Source organism: Parus major, unplaced genomic scaffold, assembly GCF_001522545.3.
Source record: "Parus major isolate Abel unplaced genomic scaffold, Parus_major1.1 Scaffold419, whole genome shotgun sequence".
Taxonomy (NCBI): Eukaryota; Metazoa; Chordata; class Aves; order Passeriformes; family Paridae; genus Parus; species Parus major.
Genome location: NW_015379325.1, coordinates 7221 through 20215, shown reverse-complemented (window position 1 = coordinate 20215; position 12995 = coordinate 7221). Strand labels below are relative to the sequence as shown.

General features: G+C 67.1%; 4 protein-coding genes across 17 annotated transcripts; 2 read left to right on the top strand and 2 right to left on the bottom strand.

Moving 5' to 3' along the window:
• The first annotated feature begins 40 nt into the window (after nt 1-40).
• ALDH16A1 (aldehyde dehydrogenase 16 family member A1) lies at nt 41-5645 on the top strand. The gene is made up of 17 exons (XM_015616362.3): nt 41-254; nt 669-771; nt 996-1122; nt 1336-1517; nt 1590-1667; nt 1821-2008; nt 2127-2282; nt 2559-2750; nt 3105-3209; nt 3293-3429; nt 3501-3594; nt 3812-3873; nt 4156-4233; nt 4334-4508; nt 4599-4775; nt 5060-5182; nt 5386-5645. The coding sequence occupies exons 1-17, from the start codon at nt 159-161 to the stop codon at nt 5545-5547; spliced, it is 2235 nt and encodes a 744-aa protein (XP_015471848.1). The 5' UTR covers nt 41-158; the 3' UTR covers nt 5548-5645.
• Nucleotides 5646-5693: 48 nt separating this feature from the next.
• Nucleotides 5694-8188, top strand: FLT3LG (fms related receptor tyrosine kinase 3 ligand). 4 transcript variants are annotated; one of them, XM_015616377.3, is made up of 8 exons: nt 5718-6085; nt 6186-6287; nt 6595-6648; nt 6764-6907; nt 7201-7333; nt 7406-7569; nt 7792-7864; nt 7967-8188. In XM_015616377.3, the coding sequence occupies exons 1-7, from the start codon at nt 6056-6058 to the stop codon at nt 7831-7833; spliced, it is 669 nt and encodes a 222-aa protein (XP_015471863.1). In that variant the 5' UTR covers nt 5718-6055; the 3' UTR covers nt 7834-7864; nt 7967-8188. The 4 variants fall into 4 exon arrangements, with proteins under 4 accessions (XP_015471860.1, XP_015471861.1, XP_015471859.1 ...); XM_015616374.3 differs by having other exon boundaries at nt 5694-6085; nt 7210-7569; XM_015616375.3 differs by having other exon boundaries at nt 5711-6085; nt 7201-7569; nt 7822-7864.
• Nucleotides 8184-10653, bottom strand: KASH5 (KASH domain containing 5). Of its 6 annotated transcripts, none has more exons than XM_015616363.1 (14): nt 10568-10653; nt 10419-10493; nt 10150-10330; nt 10021-10070; nt 9873-9939; nt 9650-9793; nt 9456-9573; nt 9317-9367; nt 9165-9242; nt 9023-9079; nt 8865-8924; nt 8668-8732; nt 8522-8579; nt 8184-8455 (listed from the first exon to the last, which is right to left on the bottom strand). In XM_015616363.1, exons 1-14 carry the CDS (start codon nt 10614-10616, stop codon nt 8222-8224), a joined length of 1287 nt encoding a protein of 428 aa, XP_015471849.1. In that variant the 5' UTR covers nt 10617-10653; the 3' UTR covers nt 8184-8221. The 6 variants fall into 6 exon arrangements, with proteins under 6 accessions (XP_015471849.1, XP_015471851.1, XP_015471850.1 ...); XM_015616365.1 differs by having other exon boundaries at nt 9165-9233; XM_015616364.1 differs by having other exon boundaries at nt 9650-9790.
• A 210-nt stretch (nt 10654-10863) lies between these two features.
• Nucleotides 10864-12989, bottom strand: CD37 (CD37 molecule). 6 transcript variants are annotated; one of them, XM_033511659.1, is made up of 8 exons: nt 12693-12987; nt 12389-12461; nt 12177-12301; nt 11880-11954; nt 11678-11782; nt 11432-11611; nt 11275-11370; nt 10864-11019 (listed from the first exon to the last, which is right to left on the bottom strand). In XM_033511659.1, the coding sequence occupies exons 1-8, from the start codon at nt 12756-12758 to the stop codon at nt 10942-10944; spliced, it is 798 nt and encodes a 265-aa protein (XP_033367550.1). In that variant the 5' UTR covers nt 12759-12987; the 3' UTR covers nt 10864-10941. The 6 variants fall into 6 exon arrangements, with proteins under 6 accessions (XP_033367550.1, XP_015471858.1, XP_033367548.1 ...); XM_015616372.3 differs by having other exon boundaries at nt 11275-11358; nt 12693-12983; XM_033511657.1 differs by having other exon boundaries at nt 11432-11782; nt 12693-12989.
• Nucleotides 12990-12995: the final 6 nt, after the last annotated feature.

Here is a 12995-nt window from a genome sequence, read left to right as displayed (position 1 = left end):
CCCGCCCCGTCTCGCTGGTTTCTCGGGGCCGCTCTGTCCAAGCCCGCCCCGTCTCGCTGGTTTCTCGGGGCCGCTCTGTCCAACCCCCGCCCCGTCTCGCTGGTTTCTCGGGGCCGCTCTGTCCAACCCCGCCCCGTCTCGCTGGCCTCTCGGCGGCGATGGCTGCTCTGTCGGTCCTCGGGGCTCCCCCGGTTCCCAAAATCTTCGCCACGATGGAGGAGGGGCCGATCCCCGGTGGTATCAACCCGGGAGAGGTGCGGGGGGATCTGGAAGTCCCCCTGGGTGGGCTCTGGAGGTCCTGGGGGGACCCTGAGGATCTCGGGGGCCTCTTGGAGGACTCTTGAGGGTCTCCTGAGGAACTGAGAAGGGGTCTGGGGCGGGGGGGCGAGGAAAATAATGAGGCTTTGAGATGCATCTGGGTGCAATTGGAACAAATTTTGGAGGTTCCGTGGGGATGGAGGAGTTCTGGGGGGTACTACGAGGACACTGAGGGGACGCTGGGTGGTCCTGGGCGGCTCGTGGGGCTGGAGGGGTCACGGGGGGAGCCCAGCGTCCCTTGGGGTGCCTCAGGGTCAAAGTCCCCCCATGGCCCCAAGGTCATTTGGGCAGGGCGGGGGGCAGCTCTGCTGGGGCCGGGAGGTTCCAGGCGTATCCCCCACTCCACCCAGGCATGGCTGGAGTCCCACAGCCGCAGCCTCGGACACTTTGTGGACGGAACGTGGCTGAAGCCACCAGGAAGGACAAGCCTGGAATGCCAGGAGGCCACCACCGGTACAGGGAGGGGACAGGGATTGGGGTCAGGGACAGGGGAAGGGTTGGGGGTTAAGGGTCAAGGTCACAGATTTGGGGTTGCTGGTCCAGACCACGACCAGGGTCAGGGGTCAGGGGTCAGGGATTGCGGTCTGGGATCGGGACAGGGCCACGGAATTGGGGCTGGGATTTGGGGTCAGGACAGCAGTCAGTGTCAGCCCCTGTCACACCCTGTCTGTACCCAGGCCGGACGGTGGCAGTGGTGCCGGCAGGGGACAGTTCAGACCTGGCCGTGGCTGTGGCGGCAGCAGCAGCAGCGGCCAAGGCCTGGGCAGGGCTGGCGGCGCCGCAGCGGGGGCAGTGCCTGACCCGGTGAGTTACCCCATGACCCCTGGTGACCTCCTCTGCACCCTTTGGGTGACCTTTGACCTGTCGCTGTTCCCTCCATCTGTGGCAGTGTGACCCCAGGTGACTTGGAGTGACCCCAAACCCCTCTCATCACCCCCTGATCTTCCCATGGCCCCCATTCCCGATGTTCCCTCTGTGTCCTCCCATTGTCCCTGCTGTGTCCCCGGTGCCTCCCAGGCTGGCTGCCACATTGGAAGGTGACCGGAGGGCGACAATGGGGGCCCTGCTGGCCCTGGCTGGGGGGCGGCCGCTCTGCCGGACCCTCGGAGCTGACCTGGACTTGGGGCTGCGGCTGCTCCAGGTACCTGCGGTGGAGGCCCAGCTTGGCCTCCCTGGCCTGGAGGGCTGGACCCCCATGGGTGAGTGGCCCCATCCCCACAGTGTATCTTGTCCCCTCCACATGTTCTCTGACCCCCTGTGTGTCCTGCCAGGGGTGGTGGCTGTGGTCCTGGGGGGTCCCTGCTCGCTGCCAGCATTGCTCTGGAAATTGGGGCCGCTCCTGGCCATGGGTGAGTGGAGTGGGGCGGACAGTTGGGGACCTTGGGGACAACTGACAATCCAGGGAACAAGGGGGAGATCCACAGGACAAAGGTGGATCCAGGTGTGGGGGGCTCCCCAATATTCCTGTGGGCAATCCCAGCAGCTTTGGGGTGTCCCCTCAGGGAACACGGCTCTGGTGTTGTCCCCTCCGGCCGCAGCTCTGCCGCTGCTGCTGCTGGGGGAGCTCAGTGGGGAGGGAGCGGCGCTGCCTCCCGGGGTCATCAACGTCCTGGCAGGACCCCCAGAGCTGTGCCAGGCCCTGCATGCCCACTCCGAAGTCACCTCTGTCACCTTCCTTGGAGCCCCCCAGGTACAGCCATATCACAGCACTGGGAGGTGACAACGGGCAGGGGCTGGTGCTGCCTCCTGCCCTCACTCAGTTTGGGGGTCCCTGGGCATGTCCCTACGCGCTGTCCCCTGTTCTCCAGGAGGAGCTGCAGGCCCTGGTTTGGGGGTCCCCGTGCCGGGGGCCACGCCTGGGGCGTCCCTGCGGGGGCCGCATCGTTGTCATCGTCCTTGACTCGGCTGACCTGGACAGTGCGGCCGCCGCCATCGCTGCTACTGCTGCCAACCCCCCGGTGCTGGTGGGGCTTGGGGAGTCCCAGGGGCTGTCGGGAGGTTTTGGGGAGATTTTTTGGGGGGGGAGTTTCAGGGGTTTTTTTGGGGGGTTAGGGGTTTCTCAGGGTTTTTTGTGATGGCCTTCTGGGGAGGTTTCAGGGGGTTTTGGGGGGTTATTTTGGGAGTTCCAGGGCGGTTTTGTGGGGGGTTTTGGGGATTTTTTTGGGGGGGGGTTGTGAGTTTTTCAGGGGAGTCCCTGGAGTGTCCCAGGCTGCTCTGATGTGTCTCCACCATGTCCCCAGTTCCCGTGGGGGGGGTGCGTGGTGCTGGCTCAGGATGCGGTGGGAGCAGCGCTGGAGCGGCGGCTCCAGGCCCGGCTCAGGGGGCTGCGGCTTGGGGACCCTATGGACCCGAAAACGGAGGTGGGGCCGCTGCCCCCTGGGACCTGCCTGCCTGAGGGGATGGTGCAGGAGGCGCAGGAGGAGGGGGCTCAGGTGAGGGGATACACAAAGGGGGCCGGGGATGGGGTGGCCATGGGGACATTGGGGTGACACAAAGGGGTTGGGAAGGTGGGGAGAGGCACGTGGTGTTTGGGGGTTTCCAGATGTTGGAGTTGAGTTTGAGAGTTCCTGGATATTGGGGTCCCCTGGGGGAGAGTTTGAGATGTTTCCTGGGGAGAAATTTGGGGGTTCCTGGACATCAGGGTTCCCTGGGTGGGTTTGGGGGTTCCTGGATGTTGGGACCAGCTGTGAGGGCCTTTGGGAGTCCCCCGAGGGCAGTTTGGGGATGCCCCAGGTGACATTTTGGGGGTGCTGCTCATTGGACACCCCCGGTTTTTTTCTACCCAGGTTTTCCAGGCTGCACTGCCACCACTGCCGGCAGGGAGCCATCGTTTCTACCCCCCAACGCTGATCTCAGGGGTGGCCCCCACCTTGTGCTGCCTGCGGGAGCCGGTGGGTGCCCCTGGATGAGCTGGGTTGGGGGGGTGCCCAGGGGCGCTTTCCAGGGCTCCTCTGAGTGCCTCCTGCCCTGCCAGGCCCCAGGGCCACTGCTGGTGCTGCTGCCCGTGCGTGGCCCCACTGAGGCCGTGGCCGTGGCCTCAGCACTGCCCCAAACCGCAGCTGCTGCTGTCTGGGCCCAGGACATCACCGTGGCCTTGGACACGGCAGACAGGTGACCGTGAGCCCTCCTGACCCCTGAGCCCAGGAGTGGCTGCTGAGCACTGAGTGCTGACCCCTCTCTAGGCTGCCCCAGGGGCTAGTGTGGCTCAACTCCCTGGACCTGCTGGACCCCAGCGGGGGCTGCGCTGGGGGGGCCACAGACACTGACCTGGATGAGGTGGGGGTCCCAAGGGGGCTCTGGTGGGAGTTCTGGGTGGTTTGGGAGGGGTCCAGGGGGGTTTGGGGGAGCCCTGGAGAAGCTGAAGGGATGTAGAGGTCTCCTGGGGTGGGTCCTGAATGGATTAGGGGGGAGTGGGGCGGGTTTTGGGGGTTCCCAGGGTGGGGTGGTCCTGTGCCGTTTCACATGGGCTCTGCTCCCCCCCAACTCCCTCCAGGCGCTGCGAGAGTTCGGGTGCCCCCCCTGGGAACAACCCCCCAAGGTGGATGAGCTGCTCAGGTACCCCCTGATGGAACAGGGACCCCTCCCCAGGATGGGGACCTAAAATTAGGGGGGTCCCAGGACAAGAACTCTGAGGCCGAGACTCCACTGGGACCCGTGTTTAACAGCCCCAGGACCCCCTTCTTCCCCCTGGGTGGCCCCAGCCCCATCCTGTCCCCCCCAGAGGGTCCCGTGTTCTCCTCAGGACCCCGATTCTTCCTGTCCCAGGGGTCCCGGTGCCCCGCCGGTTCCCTCCCATAGCGATGCCCTTTGACCTCCTGTCTCCTGTCCCTGTCCCAGCCCATTGGTGACCACGGATGACCCCGGCTATCCTGAGCTGGCTCAGGCCGTGGCCGCCGCCCGAGGGGCTGCCCCAGGGTGAGTGACTGGGGTCGGGGGTGGCCCTTTCAGGGGCGTCCCCGACGATGGGACCCCTTGGAAAGAGGGGGTCGGTCCTCAACGCCCCCGACTCCCGCAGGTGGGGGCGGCTGCCGGGGGCGTCGCGGGCCCGGGTGTTGCGGGGGGCGTCGGCGGCGCTGGGGGCGGGACACGGGAGCCCCGAGGACGGCGACACCGGCGATACCGACGGGAGCTCGCAGAGGGCGCTGCTGCGCTGGGCGGCGCGCGCGGAGCGCGCAGGCGGGGCCGTGCAGGTGGGCGTGGTTAATCCGGTGGGACCGGGACCGGGGGGGGGCAGTGAAGGGGCCGGTGTTCGGGAGCGGGCGTGACCAATCTCGCTGCAGGACGTGCCCGGGGGGCGGGCCTTGCTGACGCGACGGCCGCTCGGCGTGTTGGGCGTGGCCTGGGGGTGGCCCCGCCCCCTGGAGCTGCAGCTCCTCCTCCCGGCGCTCGCGCTCGGAAACTGTGTCGTGGTGGTAGCGCCCCCTGGCGGCGTCGGTCCCGCACAACGGCTACGAAAGGTGCGGGACCCCCGTGCTGTCCCCCCGAGCGTCACCTGTGCCACCCCAGGAATCCCTGGGTGAACCCCACTGTGTCACCTCCCCACTGCAACCCACAGGGACCCCCGGGTGCCTCCCTGTGATCCCCCCCATGTGCTCCCCCTATAAGCCTCTGTGTGCCTCCCCGCGACCCCCAGAAGCCCCCATGTGCCCCCCTGAAACTCTCCGGGGAGGCCTATGACCCCTTCCATCACCCTAGGACCCCCCCCCCTCGGTGACACTCCCCCCTTTCCCTGTGTCCCCAGGCTCTGCTGGCCGCGGGGCTCCCGGGGGGTGCCCTGACGGTGCTTCCCGGGAATTCCCGGCAGTCCGGATCCCACCTGGCGCGACAGCACCCGGACGGGCTCTGGCTCTGCGGGGGCGACGCGGTGAGTGGAGGGGCACTGGGGAAAATGCCGTGGGGGGAACAGAATGTGAGGACGTGAGGAGGGTGGGCAGTGACACTGGGTGGATCGCTGTGACGTTTTGGGGCTCCCAAGCCATGGGACGCCTGCTACGGCGGGGATTTGGGGTGAGGGGGGATACCACCCTGACTGTCCGCAGCTGTCCCCTCTTGTGTCCACCCACCCAGGATTGCGACTGGGCCTCTGTCGTGAGCGTCCCACGCGTCTGGGGGGTCCCGGCGGGACTCCTGGGGGCTCCGGGGCAGGCCTCCCCCCCCGGAGCCGAGCGGGAGCTGGAGCTGCGCTGCACCCGCCCCCACTGGCTTTGGCTGCCGGGGGGCGGTCCCTGAGACACCCCCCAGAACCCCCCAAACCTACGGGGGTTTCAGACCTCACACTGTGCCCCCAGCCCCGCGACCCCCAGCCCAATAAACCGCTCGGAGCCGCAGCTGCTGCCGTGTCTCTGTTTGGGGGGGGCGGGGAGGGGTCTCGGGCTGGGTTTGGGGGTGCCACGCCCCCGCACGTGCCCGGACGCCCGGGCCCCCCTCCTTCGCTCGGGGCAGCCGCACCCAAAGCTCTGCGGGGCCGGGCAGGGGGTCCCGAGCGCCGGAGCCTCCGTGGGATTCGCGGCGCCCTCCCCGGGGTGAGGAAGGTTCGGCCTGGGGTCCACGGGGAGGGAGGAGGAGGCTCAGGACGTCCCGCTGCACCCTCGGGTTTCTTGGGCTCCCTCCCGGCTCGGTCCCAGTTTCGCTTTCGGCTGCGGCTCCGCCGCGGCCCGAGGGGTCCCGGGGGTGGTCCCGGGGGTGCCTCCGGGAGCGCTCGCGGGTCTCGGTGCACCATCCCCAGCTCTGCACCGCCATGGACTTTCTCCCCCCCAGCTCTGCTCTGGTAAGTGAGGACCCCCTTCCTAGAGATTTGACCTGCGCCCCTCTGGGACCCCCGTGAGAGCCCCTTGGGACTCCCAGAACCCCCCGGTGCCCCCCCCCAGGTGCCGCTGCTGCTCCTTCTGTCCGTGTCCACTCCCAGCAGCTGCTGCTCCTTCGGCTTTAACCCCATCAGCAGCACCTTCAGCGCCCACCTGAACAACCTGGTGAGACCCCCGCCTCCAGGACCCCCTCCCGGGCACCCTGGTACGCCTCCGGACCTCCGGGGTCCTCACGGGACTTCCCAGATGCCCCCGAGACCCAAAGGATTCCCCTGTGCTCCGCCCTCCCCCCCCCCCCCCCCCCCGCCCCCCCCCCCCGGCCAAACTCCCTCATTTCCCAGGGAAGGCCCCACCCTCGGTCCCGAAAACCCCCTGACTGCACCCCTTCACCCCCAAAGGGTCGTTGGGGACCACCTGAGCGCCCCCTCAGACCTCTGGGCTGTTTTTGGGGACCCCCTGACCCCTCCCACAGACCCCCTGGCTGCTCCTCGACTACCCTGTGGCGATGCCCAGCAACCTGGAGCCAGTGAGTGAGAACCCCCGGAATTCCACGTGTGCCCCCTGAATCCTCTCTTCCTGCACCCCCTGACACCTTTGACCCCTAACCTGTGTTATTATTCCGAACTCCCCTGGATCCCCAGGACAGCAGCTGCTCTGACCTCTGGGGCCTTCACTTCGGGGCACTGGCTCTGCAGCGAATGTTAGGGGTGGCAGGGAAGGATTTGGCGCCCCTGCTCAGGACCCTCCTTGCCCAGCTCCACTTTGTGGCCGAGTGTCACATCCAGGTGGGTGAAGGTCCTTGGGGAGCTCCAAGCGGGTTTGGGGGTCCTGGAAGGGGGGGGGATTTGGGAGGCTCCAGGTGGGCACTTATGGGGTGATCTTGGGGAGACCAAAGTGAGCCTGGGGGCCTGAGGGGCTCTGGGGACCACGCAGAGGCCTGGGGGTACCCTGAGGTGACCAGGGTTACTCTGGGGGTCTTGGGGGGTGGTGCAGGAACTCTGGGGTGTTTCTGTGGCTTCCCAGGGTGGTCCAGAAGGGGTCTAGGGTCCCCCGGGGGGCTCCTATGACATCCCCCCAGGACCCCCAGGGCTGTGTCCGGCTGGAGACGGTGAATGTGTCGCAGCTACTGGAGACCCTGGTGCAGCACCTGGGGGGGCTGCAAGGGAGACCCCCCCACTTCCCTGGCTGCGCCCGCTTGCGCTGCCACCCAGGTACCCCCGCGGGACCCCTGAGAGACCCTCGTAAACTCCCCAGGGCAGCCGCTGACCATTGTCTCCCCCCAGGCCCGACGCTGACCAGCCCAGCAGTGCGGCACAAGGGGACCTTGGGGGCCAGGCAGGGACCCCCCAGCCCTGCTGGACATGGGCTGGTGCTGCTGGGGGGAGTTGGGGGGGCCCTGGGCCTGGCAGCAGCGGCCTGGGTGCTGTGGAGGAGACCCTGTGCCCAGGTGGGGACACTGGGGGCACTGAAGGGCACTGGGGACACTGGAGGGGATGGCACTACTGGTGGCATGTGGGTTGGTGGGGGTACAGGGGGCACTGGGGGTGCTGTGTGTTTTGGGGACACTGGGGACACCATGAGCACTGGCTCTCTTGGGGTCACTGGGAGGACTGAGGACACTGGGAGCACTGGGGAGCACTGGGAGGTCACTCCCCTCAGCCCCCCCCAGCTCTCACAGGGACCCCCGACATCGGAGCAGGATGGGACCTGAGCGGCTGAGCAGTACTTGGGGACAAACACAGGTACTGGGAGGGCTCCTGGATACTGGGATCACTGGGAATGTCCTGAGGGGGGCCAGGGAAGGCCCCATGATCATCAAGTCCTCTCCCTCTGCCCCTGTCCAGGCCTGAGCCACTGGTGAGAGATAGGGACCCCCCCAGTTCCCTGCTGGAAGCCCTTGGGGGCTACACCCGGATCTCCTGGAGCCACGGAGAGATGAGAGGGCCCAGCCTGGCCCCCTGCAGTGCCCATAAAGCTGATGTTGACACCTGGACTCTGACCCTACTCTGGGAGTAACTAGGTGGACTGGGACGAGCGTTCGGGAACTGGTACAGAGTGGGATGGAAGCAGCAGTGCTCAACTGGTCTTTACTGGGGGTCTCACAGGGGTGGGGGGCTCCGGTAGCGCAGCTGGGGCTGGGGCCACTGGTGCGGCAGGAGGTAGAACAGGGCCAGCAGCGCCAGCAGTGCCAGAGCCCATGGTGACAGTGGTGTCCATGGTGACAACAGTGCCTGTGGGGCCACCACCTCGGCCACCTCCTCACTGCTCCCCACCAGGCCTCCTCCTCTGGACAGCACCATCCCCGTGTCCTCCTCCTCCTTGTCTCCTGTCACCTGGGCAGAGCCTCTGGGTCAGTGGCTGAGGGGACCCTGCAGGGTCTCCCCTGACCCCACCATTACCTGGCTCACTGCCACTGTGGCCTGGATGTCCAACTGGCTGCGCGGGCACCACGGGCGCCTGTGGTGGGGAGAGGAGGGTGAGGATGCCGAGGTGAGGACTCCGGAGTCTCCTGAGGATGTTCCCCGCCCACACGTCCCCCCTGTACATGGCCCATGCGTCCCGCATCCGGCCCAGCTGCTGCCGCAGCCGCGTTGTCTCCAGACGCAGTTCCTGGGGGGAGAAGGGGGTTGTCACCCTGTGCCCTTGATCCCCACAGAGAGGGTGGCCACTATGTGGCTTTGCTGTGGCCCAGGGGCTCTGCGGCCGCTGTCTAGGCTCATACCGAGGCTGGACCTGCCGTACCTGCACCACCCGCTCGTACTCCTCCAGTGCTGCTGTTAGCTCCTGCGTCCGCTGCCCTGCCTGTGGGACAGGGCCTGGACATGAGAGGCTGTGGGAGAGGGCTGGGGGTGGCCCCAGTGGCAGCTGAGGTGGTGGCAGTGTCACTGAGCAGCGCTCACCTGGGCAAGGGCTGTGTCCCGGGCAGACAGCAGGGCAGTGCCATGGCAGAGCTGGGCCTGAGCAGAGGGATGGGGACAGGAACTCCTCGTCACTAATACAGCCCCCAGCACTGCCCACCATGGCCACTGTGCCACCGCTCACCTCCAGGCTGGCCATCCGGGCTGCCTGTGCCTGTATCTGCTCCCGCAGTCCCTGGCCCTCGGCAAGGAGCTGCTGGTTCTGCCAGGGGTGAAACAGGGCTGGGGTTCCCTGTGGCACTGACCTGCTGGGGTAGCTCCCAGTGCCAGGCTCACCTCCTCCTGTAGAGCCTCGGCTCGCGAGCCCAGGCTGTACTGCTGCTTCTCCTTGGAAGGGCAGGGAGGGCATGGTGGTGAGGGGGCACTGTGTGACACCACGTGTAACACCACAGAGCACATCAGCTTAGCCTCTCACCGCATGCCGTGCCTGTCGCCGGAGCTCCGTGTTCTCCTCCTCCAGCTGCTTCACCGTGGCCTTCATGTCATCCAGCTCCTCGACAGCCACCCTAGCCTGCTCCAGTGCCTGCCGGCTACTGCCAGGGCCAAACGGCGTTTCAGCATTCCCAGGATGCTGATCCAGACCGAATGCCCGGGAGCCCTTAGAAGCACCTCCGCAGCTGTGCCTGGAGCTGTGCAATCTCCTCGGCCAGGCGGGTGTTGACCTCCTCGGCCAGCTCAGCATCCCGCTGCAGTTTGGCATTCTGGGCTGCCAGTTGCCGGGCACGGCTCCGCAGCCCCGCGGTCTCGGCACTGCTGGGGAGTCGCACGGGTCCCTAAGTGCTCCTGGGAGCATGGCCAGGGATGGCAGGGTGTCCCCGCAGCAGGCACTTACGGGGTGGTGACATCCATGTTGTCACCCTGGAGCTGGGCGGCTGCTGGGGACACATGTCCGTTGTCCTCTGCGGGACGGGACACAGTGGGCTGTGTTTACATCCCCATTTGGGGCCACCCCGACTCCCCTTTCCTGTGCCAACACCCACCCAGTGGCACTGGTCCAGCATCACCAGTCGCCACGTCCTGCTCCTCGGCCCTGCAAGGACAGAGCCACGGGTCAGCACAACTGAGTGGTCCAGCTGGCCTCAGGCGCTGCCCCATCTCTCAGCACTGACCCGTCCTGCCGGCATGCTGCGATCCAGGCGCCCATGGCGGTGCGGAATCGGGTCCAGTCCAGCGCCGTGCCTGCGGCCGCAGGGTCCAGCGCCTGCTGCAGTGCCCGCAGCCGCCCATCGTGCCCACTGTGCCCCGTCATCGCTGCCACATACTCGACCACCCGCTGCGGCTGCACCATCCCTGGGCCGGACGGAGGGGTCAGGGACGTTGGTGGTGACTCCCGGAAGAGAGTGGCTGTGGCCACCACGGCCCCAGGGGGTTTGGCTACCTGTTCGCTCGGGGTCGCAGGCAGCGAAGGTGCAGTCCAGGGCAAACTCGTCCGAGCAGCCGCTCTCGGCAGGGGCTGAGGGGGGGACATGGGTTATGGAGGGCCCCGGCGCCTCACCCCCCCGCCCCGCTCCCTCATGGTCCCCGCACCTGGCAGGGGGTTGACGGCGCCCGGGGCGCAGGGACCCTCTGCAGCCATCGTGTTCAGGGGTGCTCCGGTGTCGCCGCTGTCCCAGGGCACAGCCGGGGCTCGGGGGTTTCTGGGGAGTCCCGGGAGCGTCGTGGGACTGAGGGGGAGCGGGAATCGCCTCACGGCGGAGGAAAGGGGCGGGGCCTCGCGCGCGCCGTTCCCACCCAGCGGGGAGGGGCGTGGTCACAATGACAGGGGCGGAGGAAGGGGCGTGGCACGCGCCGCTCGACGCGGGCCGCGCGCTCCCGGTCCGGTCTCGATTCCGCGGCTTCCGCACGGCTTTTATTGAAAGACAAAACCCTCCACGCTTCCCCCCCACGCCACCCTGGCCCCCTCAGAGCCCCCTCAGCAGCTTCTCGTAGTGGGAGTCCAGGTTCCGGACCAGGAACATCGACAGCATCAGAAGGAAGAGCTGGGAGTAGAGAGCGGGATCAGCCCTCCCGGAACCCCTCGGACCCCTGAACCCCCTCCCGGCCACCCTGAACGCCCCACGGACCCTTCTGGCCACCCTGAATCCCCACCAACCCCTGCCTCCCCACGGACCATCCCCTGAACCCTCCCTGGCACCTCCAGCTGCTGCCCAGCCCATCCAACCTATGGTCCCAGAGACTTCGACCACCCCCAGGCCCCCCCAGCTCAGCCCTCTGCCCCAGGGCATCCTCCGTACCTCTCCCAGGCCGATGCCTATGCAAACCCCCACGATGGTGACCAGGTTTCCAGCCAGCCAGGTCTGGACCCTCTCCTTGCAGCCCTGGGGTGACAACTGGGGGTCACCTTGAGTGCCCCGAAGAGCTCCAGGACCCCCTGATTCCCTCGTGCCTCACCCTGGGGAAGATGTCCTGGAGGGCAGCCATGGGGCAGCGACCGTGGGGGAGCATCGATGGGGTCTTGTGGGTGCTGTTGTGTGCCCTGAGGCAGGAGCAGGCAATGGCCCTGTCCCTGTCCCTGGTGGCATCATCATGGTGGTCCCAGTCCTGGGGTCCTTTCCAGCCACAGCAGCCGAGCTGGGGGGGCAGAGGGCCAGTGTGGTGACCGTGGGGTGGCTTTGGGGTCCTTTTAGGGGATCTCACCTGTTGCTGGACAGCGTCCCAGCTCTCATGGGTGTCCCCAGGTGGTCCCTGGGCTGGGTACCCCCGGATCAGCTCCTCTGTGTAGGCAGCCACCTTTGTAGCCAGCTGGGAAGGAGGATCGGCATATCACTGTCCCATGACTCCAGGGTCCCTTCTGACCCCAGGGTCCTCCCACAAGCTCTGGGTTCACCCCTGCACTCACGGTGGTGCGCTGCGTGTAGACGATGATGGCCACGGTGATCTGGGCAGTGAAGAGCAGCAGCAGGAGCCCAAAATACTTTTGGGATAAACAGGGAAGGTGGGAGTCAACCAGACCTCCGTCCCAGCCCGTCCCCAGTACCGGGGACAGCTCAGAGGGTTCCCCCCATTCCCCACTGCTGATCCCCAGGCACAGGATGTGGTGGCAGCACGTGGCCCCGCGGTTGCCCCAGGAAGTTGCAGCACAGCTACCCCAGCCCCCTCCCAGTTCCGTGACCCCTCTCGACGCCCCCCAGCTCACCAGCCCCAGCATGACCTTGACCTCCTTGAGGGCCCCCAGGCACCCCAGGAATCCGAGGAGCATTGTGGCGATGCCAACCCCAGAGAAGCCGTAAGACCAGACCCTCAGGCTGACCAGCGGTGACCCTGGGGGACACGGCGGGGGGGTCAGGGAGCCTCCCAGCTTGGGGTGCCACATGTTTTAGGGTACCCCACACTTTGGGAGTCCCTTACCCAGCACGGTGGCAAAGCTCTGCCGGTCGAAGAGAAGCCAAAAGCTGAAGGCGAGGAGGAATATGCCCAGGAACTGCAGGGACCGGGGTGGGGGGCCCAGGTCAGGAGATGCTGGACCCCCAGTGCCCAGAAACACTGGGAGACTGTTGGTCCCCCCAGGTCGCCCCGTGTCTCCTCAGCCCCAGGTTCCCACATCTCCCCCAAGCCCCCCCAAATTCTATGTCCCGCATCTCCCCCCTCCCCTCCCAAATTCTACTTCCCCCCTCTCCCTCCTGCCCCTCAAGATCCCTCCAGCCCCACTCACGAAGAAGAGGAGGTTGAGGAGGAAGAGGAACCACTTGGTGCAGCCGAGGCAGCTTTTGGGGCTCATGTCTGCACGGGGGGTCACACACACACGGACTCAGAGCACACCCCAAGCCCGAACCGCCCCCCTTTTCCCCCCGCGCGCCTGCGGCCGCTCCTCCCGCCCCGTCCAGAGCCGCCGCCTCGGGCCGGGGGAGGTGGAAGCGCCGCGGGGGCGTCGCCCCGGGACCCCCATGGACAATGGGGGTGGTGACCCCCCGGTGTGACCCCTAGGAATGGGGGGTGACCCCGGGGGTCCCGGGGG